The following is an 18,432-nucleotide window of genomic DNA, read 5'->3' as shown; positions in this document are numbered from 1 at the left end:
TTTTTGTTTTTAATGAAATCTCCACTTTAACTTCTCTTTCTCGTGAGGCATTATGTATTGTGTTCATTTGGTCTTTTGTGTCTTTGAATTTAGCTTGTATTTCTGAAATAATTTTTTTTTTTTTTTTAAAGATGACTGGTAAGGGGATCTTAACCCTTGATTTGGTGTGTGGTCTGCACCACGCTCTCCCAAGTGAGCTAACCGGCCATCCCTATATAGGGATCCGAACCCGTGGCCTTGGTATTATCAGCACCGCACTCTCCTGAGTGAGCCATGGGCCAGCCCTTCTGAAATAATTTTTATTTTAATTCTGTCTTGAGTTTTGTCCCTTTATTTCTGAGTTTTTCCAAATACTGATTTATGTTGTTGTTTCATGTCTTGTATCATTTTTTTTTTTTAAATGTCTTTTACCTCATTTTGAAGTAGTCAGTGACAGTTTTGTTCTGTTTCTGGATGTCACTTTTTAGTTGGTGGGCTTTCATTATCAATATGGATGTTACTGTACACCCTATTTTCTTTTTTTCTCATAATAAATGTGTGGAATTTGCTCTCGATATTTTTGTGTTGTTCATTTTTTTATGACATTAATTCTTCTAAATTTTCAGAGAGCGGCTGGTTCTGAATAGCTTTTCAAACTTCACAGGACTCTGTCCTCTGTTGTTTTCATGTGGTTTTTGAAAATATCGTGGCTTGCTTTCAAATGACCTGGTTCAGTCTTTCTCCCGTCTGTTACCTGGACTTTCTCCCTCCTTGCTCTCTTATTATTTCTGTCTTGCTCAGATTTGAATTTAGGCCCTGTCCTGGAAGGGAGCCTTGGGTGGTCAGTTTCCAGGTCACAGGGGCTAAATGTGTCCTGTCCCATCAGATCTCACTGCAGGCCCCCATTGTTGGAATGGACAAACCCTTCCTAATTTCAGCAGCTGTTCTCAAATTGGTCTGCTGTGCTTTCTAGTTAGTTTGGTTGGCTACTTTGGGATTCTCTGTTCTTAGGTTTGTGAGATACTCTTTTGTTTCTCTCTGCTTTCTCTTTACTGTTGAGATGCCATTATGTCACTCTTGTGGCTACTGTGGCTTGTCCCCACCCACTTGTATTTTGGTCTGTGGGGACACCTTATCACCTGTAAATCATGTCTTTGAATTTTGTATTGCTATGTAGTTACTCTATTTTTATGTGGAGACTCAAGATTCTTAAAATATGCTGTCTTGATGCTGCCATCTTGAAGAACTCACACTTTGTTTTTAATCTGGCAGATGTAGGAGTTGATTACTAGGCACCTTTCCTAATACAGACATCCATATCTTCCAGCCTGAGTTTTGGAAGCCTGGTCTACAGAGTCTCACAGCTCGCGCACCCCCTACCTCTTATTCTGTAGCACAGATGTGGCTGTTATGAAGTTTTCTAAGATTTTCACTGTTAGCAATGAAATGTTGATTACAGAGTTAATGGCCAAGCTACATGCACAGGATGCCCACTAAAAATGTGACTTAAAGAATAAAAGCAGTCTTTCCCTCTCACATCACAGTCCAAGGTGGATGTCCCAGGTTATTGGGCATCTCTGTTCCTTGTGGCATCCAGGGACCTATATTCCTTTCCTCTATTTCTTTGTGCCATCAAGGCCATCATCCTCATCTGCTTGCTCAGAGCTGGGTGGCTGGCGGTTGGATGTCTTAGCTTGTTAAGGGAATGGAGACTGGAGGGGTCTCAGTTTGGAAGTGTCCCATGCCATTTGATTCAGTTTCCCTTAGTAGGAACCCACCATACAGGGACCTGTATATTTAATTCTTGTACACTAGAAGATTCCTCAGGAAGGGTCAAGAGAATAATATTCACAGGGTTCTTGCATGGTGATGGTAGATAAAAGTTTGTGCCCTTATATACTTGAAAGTCAGTTTTACTGGATATAAAGGCTCACAATTTCTTTCCTGGAGTATTGTAAATATGTTATTCTGTTTTCTTTTGTCAAATAGCGTCGCTGTTCAAAAGTCTCATGATAATCTAATTTTATTTCCTATGCAAATGGTTGCTCTTTTTTCTAGACACTAAGATTTTTTACTTTTTTTTTTTTTAAGTCTAGTTGTATTAGTTTCCCATGGTTACTGTAGCAAATTACCACAAATGAGGTGGCTTAAGACATCAGAAATTATTCTCTCACAGTTCTGGAGGCCAGAAGTCCAAAATCAAGGTGTCAGCAAGACCACACTCCCCTCCAGAGGCTCTGTGGGAGAATCTGATCCTTGCCTGTGGAAGGGAAGCTGGAAGATGTCTTCACTAGGTAGCCCGACACCCTGCTAAAACTTTATTATGATGTGAGAAAGAGAGAGTGGGTTGTAGTGGATGTAGTTAAATTCTTTCACTCTTCTCCCTGTCTGCCATCCTTTTTCACCTTGAGTCTTAGGCCCTCTGTAGAAAGAGAGAGACACACCTTGTCATAATGATTTTTATTTGGGTTTCTTCAAGAACATCTAGGGTTGATATAAGGAGAGAGTATTATATAGAGGTTCCGAGCATGGCCTCTGGAGTCATGGTCTTTATTAATTATCCCAGCTTTGCTGTTCATTAGTGATACGTCCTTGGAAAGAATACTTAGTGTCTTTGTGACTCAATTTCCTCCTTGATAAAATGGGAAAAATATGCTTCTCTTCAAGTAAAGGATAATGTATGTGTAGTACTTGGTGCAGACTAGGTACTCAAAAAAATGATCATTATGATCAATAATTAGGAACTTTCATATTTGTTAAGCCAAGACAATCTGTTTTGAAGATCTCAATGTGGGAGCTCTGATGGGGCAGGAGGTTGGGGGGTGGAGAGGCTCATGGGCTTTTGGGCTGAGGAGACAAGAGGCAGCGAGGGTGGATGCCTTCAGTGGTGTATTTGCTAGGTCCGTGTGTGTCAAGGGAAGAAAGGCAGATGGAACAGACTGGAACAGGGTTGCAGGAAAAGACATTGTGCTCAGAGGACATCTGGGGAGGCCTTAGAGCTGGTAAGAAAAACACAGACCCACGTTTGACTTAGGGAGTTGCTGACGATGAGCATTGATCCAGGAGGCTAGTTATGGGATTGGAGAAGTCAGCACGCGGAGGGTAAGAGAAGGGATGACATTTGGGGAAAGAAGATGAAAGCCAAGGTTAAAAATGATGGGTGAGCTGCCTGTGAGACCCAATCAGGGCTGGCTGGTTGGCTCAGGATGTTGATAACACCAAGGTCAAGCGTTTGGATCCTCATACTGGCTAGCTGCCAAAACAAAACAAAAACCCTTAATTACCGAGACCAAATCATGTCTTGGGTGCAGGTGAGAGCAGGTGGCACATGGTGGTCCTCAGGTATTTAGTAACTGTTGAAAGACCTTCAACTCTTCGAGCTCTGAGAACCACATGGCTCTTGTGCAGCCGGCAGGTCTAGGGTTCCAGCTTGTCCTTTTTTTAGAGTGGACTTGCCTTTACCAGGGACATGTGGGGCTCTTTGGTGGATGTAACATGTGCAGGAGGTTGAGGTGGAGGCAGAGAGCCTCTGTTTAAGGAGAGAATTGAAGATTGGGAGAGAAATAAGGAATTGGGCAGAAATGTCTCCTTCAGACCCTGGGGAGATAAAGTCCCTGTGCTCTACTCAGGTGGCCTTTTTATCTGCTGTGATCTGTGGAAACTGAGGAAACAACATATTGTCTGAAATGGAAAGCATGCGCCATTGATACTGTCCATGTCTTAACTTTGGCAAAAAAAAATGAACTTGGGTCGGCCCGTGGCTCACTCGGGAGAGTGCAGCGCTGGTAGCGCCAAGGCCACGGGTTCGGATCCTATATAGGGATGGCTGGTGTGTTCAATGGCTGAGGCCACACCGTGCTGAGGGTTACAATCCCCTTACCCGTCAAAAAAAAAAAAAAATGAACTTACAGACCTAAGTTCCTTTTTATTTTTGGACATCATAAAATGACGTGCAGTTGGTGAACTGGGGATACTACCGGTGTATGTATTTATTTACGCTAATATTTATAGTATTTATTTGCTGTATTTATTTGCCACTAAAACAATGTCAATTAATCAGCTTCTTGTTTGGAAACAGCTTTTAAAGTTCCCTTTTTGCTCACTAGCTCTGAAACCATGGGCATGCTACTTAATTTTTCAGTGCCTTATTTTTGTCATGTAAAACTGGGAGGGAGGCAGATAATACCAATCTTACATTACAGTGTTATTGTGAGGAACAGATGAGTTATGACGTTCTTAGAACTGTGCCAGCCATGTTTTAAGCACTTGGTAAGCAATAGCTATTGTTATTACCTTATTTTAACGTTTTTGATTCTCAAGGGCAGATATAAAATGCCCGGCATAGCACATTAATGTAGTGGGCACTACATGAACATTAGATCTTTCTTCTCTCTTTTATTTGTCTCACAGAATAAAATAATTTAACTCAGCCTTTGATTTTAAAAATGAGGAGTTTGTGCTCCAGAAAGATCCAGTGATTTTTCTCAGGGTCTCGTGGGATTACGATGTGGGTCTTACACCGCCGGGAACTATGTATTTTGCTGGCTTTGAGTCACGTTATGTAACTGTTATACTCATATTTTATTCAAGATAGAAAGGAATTTTCCATTCAGGTTTATACTGTTTTTATTATGGTAGGAATTTCTACCCTGTTAAAAAGAGCATCCAGGTGTGGATATTATTGTCCCAGTTTGAAACTAATAAGCTCAAGATTTCGAATCTCAAAACCTTGGTTGTAGTCTCAGTTCTGATTCTAGTGATCTGTGGAATCTCAGAAAAATAGCTTTACCTCTCTGGGTCAACAGTTTCCTTATATGTAAAATGAGGAGCTTAAGCTTTTTGATTTCTAGGTGTAGTGGATTGAATTATGTCCCCCCCAAGCCCACTGAAGCTTGAACTGTGTCCCCCAAGTTTTATGTATTAGAAACTTAGCCCCCACTGTGATGACTGTTAAGAGGGTGGAAAATCTTATTATGGTAATTGAAAGGTAGGGCCTTGAGGAATTGATTGGATTGTAGGACCGTGCAGTAGTGAATGGATTAAGAATGGTGGTCAGGGGTGTGGTTCTGAGGGCTTTAAAAGAAGAGGAGAATTTGTCATGCTCTCTCTGCTCCCACTATCTTGCAATGCGAGACCCCTGGGTCACTGTCACCACCATCAGTTGGACTTTGGACTTCCCAGTCTCAGAAACTGTAAGCAATACATTTCATTTTTCTTTATAATTACCCAGTTCCATGTATTTTGTTATAAGCAACACAAAATGGACTAATACAGTAGGATTCCTTTGGCTCTGATATTCTATAACTATGATTTCTAAAAATATATATATTTTATGTTATGCAAATAAAATAGTCTATGATAGAAAAATTAGTCGATACAAATAAGCAAAAGAAGAAGAAGAAGGTAGGTAGATATAGAATAAAATTTACTCTGGTCATTGAAGATTTTACTAACCCTGAAAAAACTTTCAGGAATTTCCCTTTTAACGGGAGTTTCAAATCAGCCTACCTTCTTTATGACACTCATATTCTGTGTTAGTCAGGATTCTCCTGAGAAACAGAACCAATTGGCTCTATATAAATATATATAAGAGGAGATTTATCATGGGAATTGGCTCATATGATTACGGAGGCCAAGAATTCGCATGATCTGCCATCTGCAAGCTGGAGACCCAAGAAAGTTGGTGCTATGATTCAGTTAGAGAGTGAAGGCCTGAGAACCAGAGGGGAGGGTTGCTGACGCAAGTCCCAGAGTCTGAAGGCCTGAAAACCAGGAGGTATGATGTCCAAAGGTAGGAGAAAGAATTCACCCTTCCTCTGCCTTTTAGTTCTAGTCAGACCCTCCGTGAATTGGATGCTGCCTGCCTACATTGGTGAGGGTGGATCCTGATTCCAATGCTCATCTCTTCCAGAAACACCCTCACAGACACACCCAGAAATAATGTTTTACCAGCTATCTGAGCATCCCTTAGCGCAGTCAAGTTGACACATAAAATGAACCATCACATTCTCTATTGTATCCTAGTGTTCTATTTCACTCCCTTATTCTTGCAGAGTGAGCTCATTGAGGGCAGCAACTCCTTCTCACTTATATTTTATCCCTGTTGCACCAAGTAAGTACAGTGCCTTGCAAAGTAGTTGTAACTCACAGAGTTGTGTTAATACCGTCCTACTTAAATTTATAGAGGAATTAGTGACTGCATATCTTAGGTGGCTTACTATAGTTTTCGCTTCAATTCTCCCAGGTATCTTTAGAAATATAATTTTTCTTTGTATTCTTTTCCTGAAGGAAAAACTATAAAATGATGTATTTGGATGGGAATGATGTGAGCTCCGCATTTTTAATAACACATTACCTTGGGTCAGTCTTTCTAATGTCCTGGTGGACTCAAAGCCCCCAGTTAGAGAGACCAGCTCATGGGGGGTTCTCAACACATGTGAATTCTGTTCTTATGTGTAGAAAGAGATATCACATTATGTAGAAAGAGATATCACATTATTTTTCATTTGTCACGTGTGGTAAATTTATTGTTGAATGAAAGGAGTTAATTATGATTGATAGACCCTTTATCTGTAAATAACAGCATTCAGTTAAATAACCAGTTATTTTGAAAACTTGCTACTAAAGAGTGTCAACCCTGTGTGATAATTGTGGAATAAAGGAAAACTTTCATACACATTACTTTTTAAAAAAAGTTTTAAATTATGAACAGAATTCAAAAGAAATATTTTTACGATTCTGGATATGTTGATGAATATGATATTTGTGTTATATCATGTTATCAAACATTTTATTGTCTGTCTTCATTTTAATATATTGTCAGAACCTGCGTACTTAAGAAGGTCTGAATCTGTATCCTACTACCAAGGGTGAAATAACTTCAGCCATGCGACGTGGGCAGGCATTTTAATCATGCAGAGTAGAGCTGCAGAACTCAGATTGGTCCACATTGCTTCCTGGTGCTGGTATCTGGCCAGCTCCCACATTCCTGTGAAGTATCTTAATCAGGGTTATTGAAGGCTGTCGCTAGCCCACCAGCAAGCCAAAATGAAGAGCCATTTGGACCATCCTGTATATTAAGTTCAAATGAATTCTTCTTTGTTGTCTGCAACTTTGGGAGGATTTGAATTAACATTGCTGCCTCCATGCACAGCTCCAGAGGGTACTATTCATGATGTCATCTGTAGAACTGTGCAGAATTTGAACTCACCCTGGAGTTGTAAAACAGGGCAGCTCTCTTTGAATATCCCAGGAGATAAGGTTGTTCTTCCAGCATGTTACATGTGATACCTGCAGAACTGTAAGAAAGTGCTCAACTGTTTGTGTTCTGATGATAGCAATGCTTTTCCGATCACGTCCATTTGGAATGCACAGTCCATGAAATGAACTGGCACTCAAAGTCCAGTTTACCGTTACAGAAACTCTCATTTAGAACCCAAAGATGGCCAATTCAAACCTGTGATAGTTTCAGAAACTTTCGCTTTCCCTATTGCATTGTGTGTTTTCAAGTCTCATTCCCCTTGTCTCTTTCTGGCCTTGGATTTTTCCCCCCTTCTGGATATAAATGTCATTCTGTTAAGCTAGAACTTTTCCCCCATCTCTAAGTGCTACCAAAGGAATAATTTGCTTTCTAATTTTCCAAATTGAAAACTGTAGAGACAATTCAGGGTGCCACATCTTTGTGATATGTTGGGTTATTTTGAAAACAAGTCTATAATGTCATCTCATGGTGCTGTAGATTTCATCTTGCTTATTTTTCTTTTTTAATGCTCCTACTTTATGCCAAAGAAGAAGGGAAAAAAAGGAACCTATTTTAAATAGGTATTTGTTTCCATGTGTTATCTGGAAATGATGACTTTTTTTCTTCGGAGTTTTTAGTTAGTACTTTGGTATTTCTCAATTCACTCCATTAAAATACTGCCCCCCCCCCCATTCTGTACCTTCCCTATTTCTCATCTCTGTGCTCAGATAAGCCTGGGATTGATTCCATAACCCCCAGTTTCCATATCATATGCCCTCCAAGTCCATCTCCAGTGCATGGTATACCCTCGACCTGAAAGCATTTCCTGATGTGTCATCCTCAGTAAGTAACATCTTCTGAGCTGTCATTATCCTTTTAGATCCACTTTTCTTGTGTCCATAGTCCTTTCATGCCTGGCATTTTAGGTTGTTGGTATATGTTCTATCTTCCTTAAATTGGGTGACTGTAGTTTATTATCCAAATCAGGACATTTTTGAGAGGGACAGCAGACATAATCTGAGATTGTCCCTGGCTAACCTGGATGTATGGTTGCTGCTACTTGTAAGAAAACCTCCAAGGTGGAGACTGTTGGCACTCTTAGCGTCACTGGTCAATATCTAGTCAATAAATGCCTGAATGAGTCCTTGATTGTCTTTCTTGCAAAATTATTGAACCAACCAGTTGCTTTATGAGCATTTTCCTGCCGATTCCCTTTTTGGCTAGAGAATAAACAGTCATAAACCATGTGTACAGTGCCAGCAACCTCACCCTGCCCCCACTTCACCACAAACACTTCCCTGCAATGATTTTTCTTCCCACTGTCCATTTTGTCCTGATTCAGTGTTCACCCAGATAATATTCCTAGAGAGGCGAGAGATGGAATGATAGCCAAGGCACTATAACATTTAATTGTGTATGTCAACACATTTTCTTTGTTATTGAGTAGAATTTTGAAATGTATTCTACTCTGAAAGTGCCTGGGCAAAGCCTAGCTGAACATTGCTTTAGGGATTTTTTTTTTTGTCCTTTTTTTTTGGAGACCGGCCGCACTGCACTCAGCCAGTGAGCGCTGTGTGCGCACCGGTCATCCCTATATAGGATCCGAACCCGCGTTGGGAGCGCTGGTGCGCTCCCAGCGCCGCACTCTCCCGAGTGCGCCACGGGCTCGGCCCTGCTTTAGGGATTTTAATAACACTGTGTTCTCAGTGTTCTGCTGAAGCTCATTCTTGACAGTTTATGGTTAGCAGGACCACTAGAGTATGCTTTTAACGCAGAGGAAGATCTACCGGTGTGTGATTATGGTCAGCAAGCCACCAGTAGCAGGTCACTGGAGACAGCCTGATTCCATTCTCCCAACATGTTTGACTGGGGCGTTTTTATACTTTTGAATAACCCATTCTATTTTGGTAGGCCTTTTCTCCCTTTTTTCTTAACAGTGCAGTTTCCACATGCGACTCACAATGAATTCGCCATTCCCAAGTGGAAGGGAGTGGCTTGTTGTATAAATACGTCTGTTGTTTCTTGGTCTTTGTCTGTCCTGGGCTTTGTGGGTGTCTCTTGATTCTGTTCAACTTAACCACCCTCCCTGTGGACCAGGCCTGTAGTCCTTTGTTGCACTAAATATTTTTCCCAAGATCTTTTATTAACTTTTTCTTTTCTGCTCTAATTTTTCTCCCTCTTACCTACTTTAGTGTGTAGTCCTGTAACAATAGTGAGAAAGAAAAACATATTTTAGTGGTGTGATCAGGTGAAGCTACCACTGAATTTCTCTTCTCTGTTAAGGGGGAAAAAAAACCTTTCAAACTTTGCAACTTTCTCTCCTGCTAAGTGTTTATTGAAAGGACTCAATGAAGCGATTGAAAAGAACCAGTTTTCCCTAATGAAATTTTTCATTGTGACCTTTAGCTTATAAACTTTGCTCTTTGAGAAGAGCAAAATTTTTCTTTCTAATTGATTACTTGTGGGATTTTAGGAAAAATTAAGGCAGGGAGAGATGGGAGGATTATCAGTTTTCTTTTCTAATGAGAATTGATTTTTGTGACCTTCAGATGGAGCGACTTTCTGCCAGTGTGAGAGACTGCTAATTGTCTGCTAGTTTCAGTTTACCCCATCTTTTCTGGTAATAAAACTCCTAACTTTTAGCTGGCCCATGGTCACTTGGAAAACAGATTACATTTCCCAGCCACCCTTGTAGCTAGACAGCACTGTATTACTAAATTATGAATAATTGCTTGTAAGTGGAAATTCCATGTGCAACTTCTAGGAAGTTTCCTGAAGGAGGAAGTCTTCTTTTTCTTTTCCTTCTTCCTGAGGGGAACGTAGGCATGAAGGCTGTGCAGGCAGCTGTCTTGGACCATGAGGTGTACCTTAGTCAGTGTGGGCTGTTGTAGCAAAAATACCGTAGACTGGATGGCTTACACTACAGAAATTGATTCTTCATAGTATTGAAGACTGGAGAAGTCCAAGATCAAGGTCCCAAAAGATTTGGTGTCTGGTGAGGGCTCTCTACCTGGTTTGCAGATAGCTAATTTTTTTACTATGTCCTTACATGATGGAGAGAAAGATTATTTCTCTCATTTCTGTTCTTATAAGGGCACTAATCTCATTCTTGGGGTCTCCCCTCATGTCCTGAACACCTCCCAAAGGCCCCATCTCCTAATACCATCACATTGGATATTAGGGTTTCAACATATGAATTTTTCAGGGACACAAACATTCAGTCCACAGCAAGGTGGAAGCTGTGCATTGGCAATGGCTGAGTAATGAGATAACAGGAACCACCCATGTGTGAGAGAGAAACTCCTGTTTTGTGTCACCCTGTTATTTGTGGTGTGCTTTGACATGAACCTGAACATAATCTTCACTGACACATCTATGAATCTATAATCTTGTTTGGTGTGGGGGATTTTTTGGAGATTCCTTTAATGTCATTTATATACCCCAGAGATGGAGGAATGCTTTATTTGGTGGACAAAAAAAAAAAAATCTTAATATTTACAAAGAAATGTGTGAGGGTTTCCACAGTTTCTAAAATCTTAAACATCACCTGGCAAGCCACAGTCTTGATTCTTTTTAAAGACTACAGAAATGGTCTTCTCCCTCCCCTTGGCTTTCTTTCTCTCCCTTCCCAAATAGTTCACTCCTAAAGCCATTAAGTGGGACAGAAAAAGAGTTCAGGGGTGGCGTAGGATGGAATGTGGGGCAGTCAGAGCCCACGCAGGGCAAAGAGGGTGTCCCGCTGGAGGGTGGCTGGGCGTGGAGAATGAGCATCGGCCAGAAGGAGGAAGCAGTGGTGGGGGAGATTGGATACTGCATGGTGACGATGTCAGATAACTGACAGGACTCACAATATTCCAGAACCTACTCACACCAGGACTTAAGAAAGGCACAGGCAAGCATTGTGGCCCAAGAGGCTCACTGGAACGGCTCCCCAGGGTCACTTCTTAGTTGCACAGGACACGTTTTATCTCCAGATTATGAACTATCAAGCATGTGTGAGGAATCTTAGTCTCAGGAGAACCTGGGCAAAAATGTCCAGCAGTGTCTTTTATGCTTGACTGGCCATGGTAGCCAACCTAGGCTCTGTAGCCAGGTGTAAGGAATCGGCCTCCACAGCCTAGAACACTGAACAGGCTGGCCCTGCAGGCTGCCGGGGGCATTTACCACTTTAATCTAGCCACCTTGTCTTTATCTTGACTAAGAATCAGTACCAGACTTCCAGGTATCCTTGTAGGTGAGCATAGATTTCTCCCAGTCTCACTTTAGGGAACTATTTTATGCCGTTATATATAGGGGTATTGATTAAATCAGTAAATATGTTACAGATAACGGAAGCCACACTGTTAGAGAAGGGAATTAAAATCTGGAAAGGGAGAAAACTAGAATGAGCCCTGTGATTTATTGGAATTGGACATATTGGGATGAACTTATGGTTTTTGATAATATAAATAGTGAAATCCATGTAGATGTTAAGGGGGAGAGAGAGAGTATTGTGTGTGTAATTTCCTAGTTCTGTCCACTGAGAAAGGCTGAGAATACTGACGCAGTTAGTACATCTACTACCCAGATTTTGGCTTAGAAATGACATTTTCCACAAAAAGGAACCAGAGCTCATTGGAGAAAGGGCTGATTTCAGGGCTGTGACAGAAAAAGTACAAGATGAGCCTGAATATCTCTTTGTGCCAGAAAGCAAGGAAGTACTCAAAGAATGAAGGGAGCATGTCTACAGGACTTTGAAGCCAGCTTGGCTGGACTCCCAATGGCCAAATCAAGGACAATTAGAGCATCAGTATAAATAATACTAATTGATTATAACCCATTGACTAAGATAGGAAACCACAAAGCCATACAAATGTAAATAAATAAATTGCGATTTCTCAACAGCAACGCTGTTGACATTTTGTACTGATAGTTCTTTTTCGTGGGTTGGGCTGCCTTGTGCATTGTAGGATGTTTATCAGCATCCAGTTCTTTGGACCAGTGCCATCCAAGAGAAATATAACAGGAAGCACAAATGAAATTTTATAGTGGCCCCAATTGTTACAATCAAAACTGTCTCCAGACACTGCAAATATCCTATGGGGGGCGACTTTTTGGAAACCATAAAACACATGAATAAATTCAAAGCTTGGTGAGGAACAGGATACTGATGTAGTTTTCATGTGCCCTCCCTCTTCCCTCTAAAATACTTACTAAGTACAAAGGGGAAAAAAATAAATTGGCAATGGGGAAGCCTGGTGGACTTAAGCCATCACAAACGGAGGATCCTCAGTGACAGGACAAATTGAAGTCGTGTGCCCCTGGACGGGATCCGTGAGAATAACACAGAATCTCTGTGATGTTCCTGCCAAAGATGCAAACTAAAATTTCATCAAGAATCAACAAATGACAAATCCACACAGAGGAACATAAAGCAAAATAATTTTGCCTGCAGTCTTCACAATTGCTACGGTCATGAAAGTCATGGAAAGAGAAACTTTCAGACCAAAGAGACCTGACAGCGACATGCAACATGGATTCTGAACTGGATCCTTTTTCATAAAAGCAATGATTGGGACATTTGGTGAAACTTGGGTGGGGATTGAAGATTAGATGGTTGTAATGTATCAGATTAACTTTTTTATTTTCATGGTTGTATTGTGGTTGTGTAAGAGAAGGTTGGTTTTTTTAGGGCATATACCCTAAACTTTATGGGACATCAGGCCAGCGGCTTAATCTCAGTGGTTCAGGCTGGGAAGGAGAACAGGTCTTTGTATTATATTTTGAACTTTTCTGTAACTTTGTGATGGTTTAAAAAAAAAAAAAAACGTAAAAGTTTGGTCAGGAGTGATGTATCTTATTTGCTTCTAAGAATTTTGGGGTTCAGCTTTGAGGCCCTTTCTGAGAACAATTTTTGTATTATTTCTTTAAGAGAAAAACTCTGCTGCAGTAATACAGTGTTCTTATGAAGTGAATGCTGGAAAAATTTCTAAATCTTTTTCATGTACATACACATATGTGTATATATGAGCTAACTGGCCCTTGTGTGTGTGTGTATGTGTGTGTGTGTGTATATATATATAGTATATACACTGTATTATATACTGTATATATATACACACACACACACATACACACACACACACACACACACACAAGTATATATATAATGCTGACCCAAATTGTAAAGTTTTAGAGGCCAAAGTGGAAAGCCGTCGCTTTTCTCTCTCTTGCTCTCTTATTTTTCTGTATCTGTGTATATTTTCCTCCTTTATAATTGGAAAACCATTCTTTAAGCAACTGTAATTTCATTGAGCAGATTAAACCTCCATGATAATGTTTGAAACTCGTAAGCAATCTGCATTTCCAATCAGTGCTTTGAATGTCAGCCAAAATATGTTTAGAGAAAGTTGTGGAGGGTTTTTACTCTGATCATCTGATGGTATGTGGAAGAATTTCTGGGATGGACAGTGGACACAGTTGAAGTAGTGTGCTGCTGGCCTTCTGTTAGACAGTGTTTCCATTTTGAAATGATGGGGTTATTTGTTTTTTAGCACAGGTAAGGACTCTGTGCCTCTCTGCACCCTTGGCTGGTTCTTCTGACTGGCATACATTATTGAGATGGATTGCTGAGGTTAGGCCAACAGACCAGGTCACCAAGTAAAGCTAACTGGCCCTTGTCATGTTTGATCCTGTGACATTAATCTCATTAGCTCTAACTTGCTGTGTTAATTGCACCGTTAATTGCATGACTTTTCTTCATTTGGTTTAACATTTAGCGGATAGTGATATATGAATGTTAACTTCTATTTTGGTGAACTGTAGCACTTCAACCTATGAAAATAATTTAGCAGTTTACCTTGTAGGAGTGTAGGTATAATTTGGATACATTTACTGACTGTGTGACTTTTTTCTTCTCTCTTTTTACAGTCTCCTTATCCCATATCACACAACTGGTGCTGAGCCACAACAAGCTAACAAGTAAGTTAACGTTCTCATTTGTCACACAGATTATCACTGTTAGGTAATATTATGGTACTGCCTGTTCTGCTGTTTTTCCCTTTAAAAAACTAATGACAAATGATTATTTGGGGGAACCTAAAGTTTATTTTGGTGACACTAGGATTCATGAGCCTATTCTATTATCTTCCTGTATTTTGTATTTTGTTCAACTTGGAGGATTCTTTCCTATTGTGTGTATAAACCAAAGAGAGAAAATGACATGGTTTTCTGAAAGTGTTTTCATTTAGGGTTGGTAAATGCTACAGTGCCCTGAACTTCCAGACCATTGGTTAGCATTTTATAAGAAAAACTTACTTATCAAAAATTATTTGAAAGCATTGTTTTCATCTATATTTCCTCTTCAAAAGGGAAAGATTTAACTGTCGAATATGCTTTCCTTGCCTGTCTGATAGGGGGAAAAAAACACACAAAATTGCATGAATTCTATACAAATTGCATCTTCATTTTTCAAATTATTGATTCTGGTTACCCTCACCGCCCCCCAAAATTTTATCAGTAGTATCATGGTATAGTTAACATATGGTTAGAATTAACATGTGTTTTTATAAGGATATCTTGTGTTAATGATGGACCATTTTATTCTTAGAGCTATGGCTTTAAAGACTTTAATGACAGGGACCCACTCTCCTTTCTCATTCCTAATTGACTGTCACTTCTTCATGCTTGCCATATTTCCTGCAGACTTGAATGATTTTTTTTTTTTGTCTTTTGTCTTTTTTCCGAGTCCGGCAACGGATCACAACCCTCAGTGTTGCCCCCGTACCGGACCGGGGACCGGCAACGGGATCGCAAGCCTCGGCGTTGCTCCCGCGCCTCGCTCAGCCAGTGAGCAGGAGCCGGTCGGTATGTGGGATCCGAACCCTCGGACGGGAGCGCCACGGCGCTTCCCAAGCGGCACACTATCCAGTGCGCCACCGGCCGGCCCGTGAATGATTTTTTAATCATGTGGCAAGAATTTGTTAGGGAGCTTTCTGAGTCCAATGAAACTGAGCAGAATGTCATGTTGAGGGATTTGTGTTGTGAATTTATGTGTGTATGTGCATTATATACAGCTTGAAGCAATGTCACAGAGCTCGATGACTGAGAATTAAGAGTGGCAGTGATGGTCCCTCCTGTGCAGGAAACAGGCGGATTCACTTACTTTTAGCCAAAGTGCATATTTATAAGGCAAAGGCAGAGGGGCAGTTGTCAAATTTAACTAGTGGTGGCCACAGAAGCTGAAAGAGAGACCTACAAGTCATGTGTGATCATTGTTATAACAGGTAATATGTTGCCAGTTCCATTGTTTTTGTAGCAAATGGTCTACAGAGACCCTAATCCCGGTTCAGACGGGATTTGCAGTTTGTTTTGACGGGTGGACTGCATGATCCCTAAATTCCCCAAGATTTTGTGAGGAGAAATTCCTGATGCTCCCCATCGTGTAGTCCAGAAAAGTATTTCTTAATTGCTAAGCCTGCCAGTGTTCTGTTGGCATCACTATTAGAGCAAACAGTTTACGTTTACACAAGAAAGCAAAACCTGCTTTATTCCTATTATATCAATCATTGACCTTTCCTTTAAAAAAATCTTTCAGATAGATATAGTTTATTTTTACATGTCCACAAAGATAGAAATCTCAGGGATCAATGGATCAGTTTCTTTCTCCAGGCTTAAAACGTTAGATTGATTTTAGGAAGTCATAAATATGGAGTTTAAAGGGTTGAATGTGAAAGAATCCATCCAAACTTCATATTTATACTTCTTCCTTCCCTGCTTTTTCTTTTTTTCCCCCTCTCTTCATTTGAGACACTCTTGACCTAATCTCATAAACTCCAATAAATCGTCTTGGTGAATTCTGTTTCAGGCCATCTTAAGTAGTGTCAGTGACACCCGATCTGTTCCACTAAGGTCAAATTAGCATCTTTTACTATTTTTCTGGCATTTAAATGAATGACTTTGCTGTGGTTTTTCAAGTGTTTATAGTAAATATGTCCATTTGATGGAAATATAAATATGCATTGAGTGTAAGTGGCTGAGCACACCCTCCTGTCACTTTTTATTGTAATCAGTGTCTTTCACTTTCTGTTGTTTTTTAATAGGGGCTGGCTTGACAGTGTTACATTAAAACCACTGGGAGTCAAAAGATAAACCCCTCAGCACTGCTTTTATCTCGCAGAAGTATTTGTGTTTTTCCCTTAGTATGCCAATTACACTGTTCTGTGACATTTCCACTTCTGTACATATTCATGGAATGAATGACTGGCCTGCTCAGACTGGGACCTTGACTCGGTGACACTGTTGGTTCCTTACTTGAGTTAATATGTGCAAGAACATCAGATCAGTGTGTCACTGGGTCAACTTCCCTGTTCTTGCTGGTGGTTTTGACCTCGGTCCACTCAGGGCAGTAGAATGAGGCCTGGAGGAAGCTAAAGGTGGGCTGCATGATCTGCAGTTCCCCAAGATTTTGTGAGCAGACATTCCTGGAGTTTTCTTTACTGTTGTTCATAAAAATATTTCAAAATTGTCAAGCTAATTGCTGTTCAATTCATTATTATTATGGTGAAACTATTTAAATTTAAACCTGGAGCATCAGGACAGTGTTGATGGGTTTTTGGTGAAGCCACTGGGGGAGTTAATCTGTCAGCAACAACTTTCCTAGATGTGTCTATGTTCACAATGTACTTCAGGAGATGGGAGGAACAGCAGAAGGGGAATCTCTTTATTCTGCCTTTTTGCTATGATTGGGCAAGGACTGACTGGGACCCCAGCAGAGGTTCTTTCTGGACTAATAGAAAGTTTTAGAGTAAAGAGCCCTTTGCAAACACCACTTTATCTGAACACCTGCCTGCAGCGTCACCTGCGCCTGGTGGAAAGTGCTCTCTCTCTCTCTCTCTCTGCCTGACTTTCAGAAACTGCCCTAATCTCTCCTCACCCCACAGCCTTTTCATCCCCATGCTGCTGTAGGGAGACTGATCTTCCTTCTCGTACTGTGCTCTGCTCCTGCCTGCCCTTCCTCTCCCTTGTACCCTGCAGTGGCCTCTCCCCACCCTCCCTCGAGGCCCCCGACTGCCCCAGCCCACCTGAAATCCCACACATGCTCCTGTTGCATGTAGACTCTGTAGCACCTGTGTAACCCTTCCTGTCCTCTTGCTTCATGTTTCTTCTCCCTCTCCACCTAGAGTTTAAGCTTTTTTTGAGAGCAGGAACTGTATCTTATTCTTCTTTAATGCCTGTTGCTGAGCACAGAGTGACCAGAGGTGAAGCAGTGACTGCTGGCACCCAGTGGTTTCTTCAAGATCTACCTGTCCGGGGACTTGAGTAGATGTGGCTGCCACACACTTCTGTGTCTTATTAATTGTGTGCTCATTTCAAACACGCTGGACTGTGAGCCCTCTGAAGAAACATTCCCTGATGTAAAGAGGTTGATGTCTGTCTCATCTCTCCTAGTTCAGCAATGACTGCTATGATGGTGTCACTCAGGGACACTAAAGGACCCATAGGTAGAGAAAGCTGTGTTCTGACCACCCACAGATCCTTCACACAGCAACCCTCATGGGCTCTGCCAAGTTCTCCCTGACTGTCACCTTTCCAGGAAGCATTCTCCTAGTTCTCCAGGTCTCACAGGTATCTGGGTCTGCTCCTCTGGCACTTAGTTATTTTTATATATTTAAGGCCCCAAATTATTTACTAATTTTCTCACACAATTAATTATGTTAAAAATTTCTTGAAGTTAGGAACCCTGTCCTATACTTTTTTTTTTTAAGTCCACCCCCAGAAAAGTGCCCAAAAAACAAAAAAATGTTAAACATGAAACAGGCACTCAGTTAATAACAGTTGATGAATGGCTTGGTTAGGTGGTGAGATGTGCCAAGCCCGGGCAGTCTGAGATGGTGTGGCTTGCTCTGGGTGTTACTATAAGGAGGAAGGGAGCAATTACTCCGAAGGCTGTCTGTCCTATTGTGTCTCCACCCTGACCTTCCTGCCCCTTCCGTTGTGGTTACCCTTCCTTTTAAGCCAATGTTTGCTGAGTCTTTTTCAGTTGTCTTCTTAAACTGATCCCTGAGTTTTATGGTGTTTGAGAGTGTTAGCTTTGTCTGTGTTTTCCTACTTACTTTCGTTCTTAAAAAGGAATTTCTTTTGCAGACAACCATTTTATGATTTTTCCACTAGAGGTCAGTGTTGAGATACTTATTCTGGCCCGTTCCCCCCCCCCCCCCCCCCCCCCCCCCCCC

The 18,432-nt window shown here is 41.0% G+C and overlaps 1 protein-coding gene across 1 annotated transcript in view; it reads left to right on the top strand.

Moving 5' to 3' along the window:
• RSU1 (Ras suppressor protein 1) overlaps positions 1-18,432 on the top strand; it is a 194,108-nt gene that overhangs the window by 20,861 nt on the left and 154,815 nt on the right. Inside the window, exon 3 of the mRNA XM_008567727.1 lies at positions 14,129-14,179. Coding sequence (XP_008565949.1) covers positions 14,129-14,179 — 51 coding nt within the window. The remainder of the gene's footprint in view (positions 1-14,128; positions 14,180-18,432) is intronic.

The sequence above is a fragment of the Galeopterus variegatus genome, unplaced genomic scaffold (genome assembly GCF_000696425.1).
Source record: "Galeopterus variegatus unplaced genomic scaffold, G_variegatus-3.0.2 Scaffold339, whole genome shotgun sequence".
Taxonomy (NCBI): domain Eukaryota; kingdom Metazoa; phylum Chordata; class Mammalia; order Dermoptera; family Cynocephalidae; genus Galeopterus; species Galeopterus variegatus.
The sequence above is the reverse complement of the archived record's forward strand: the minus strand, read 5'-3'. Positions and strand labels throughout refer to the sequence as shown.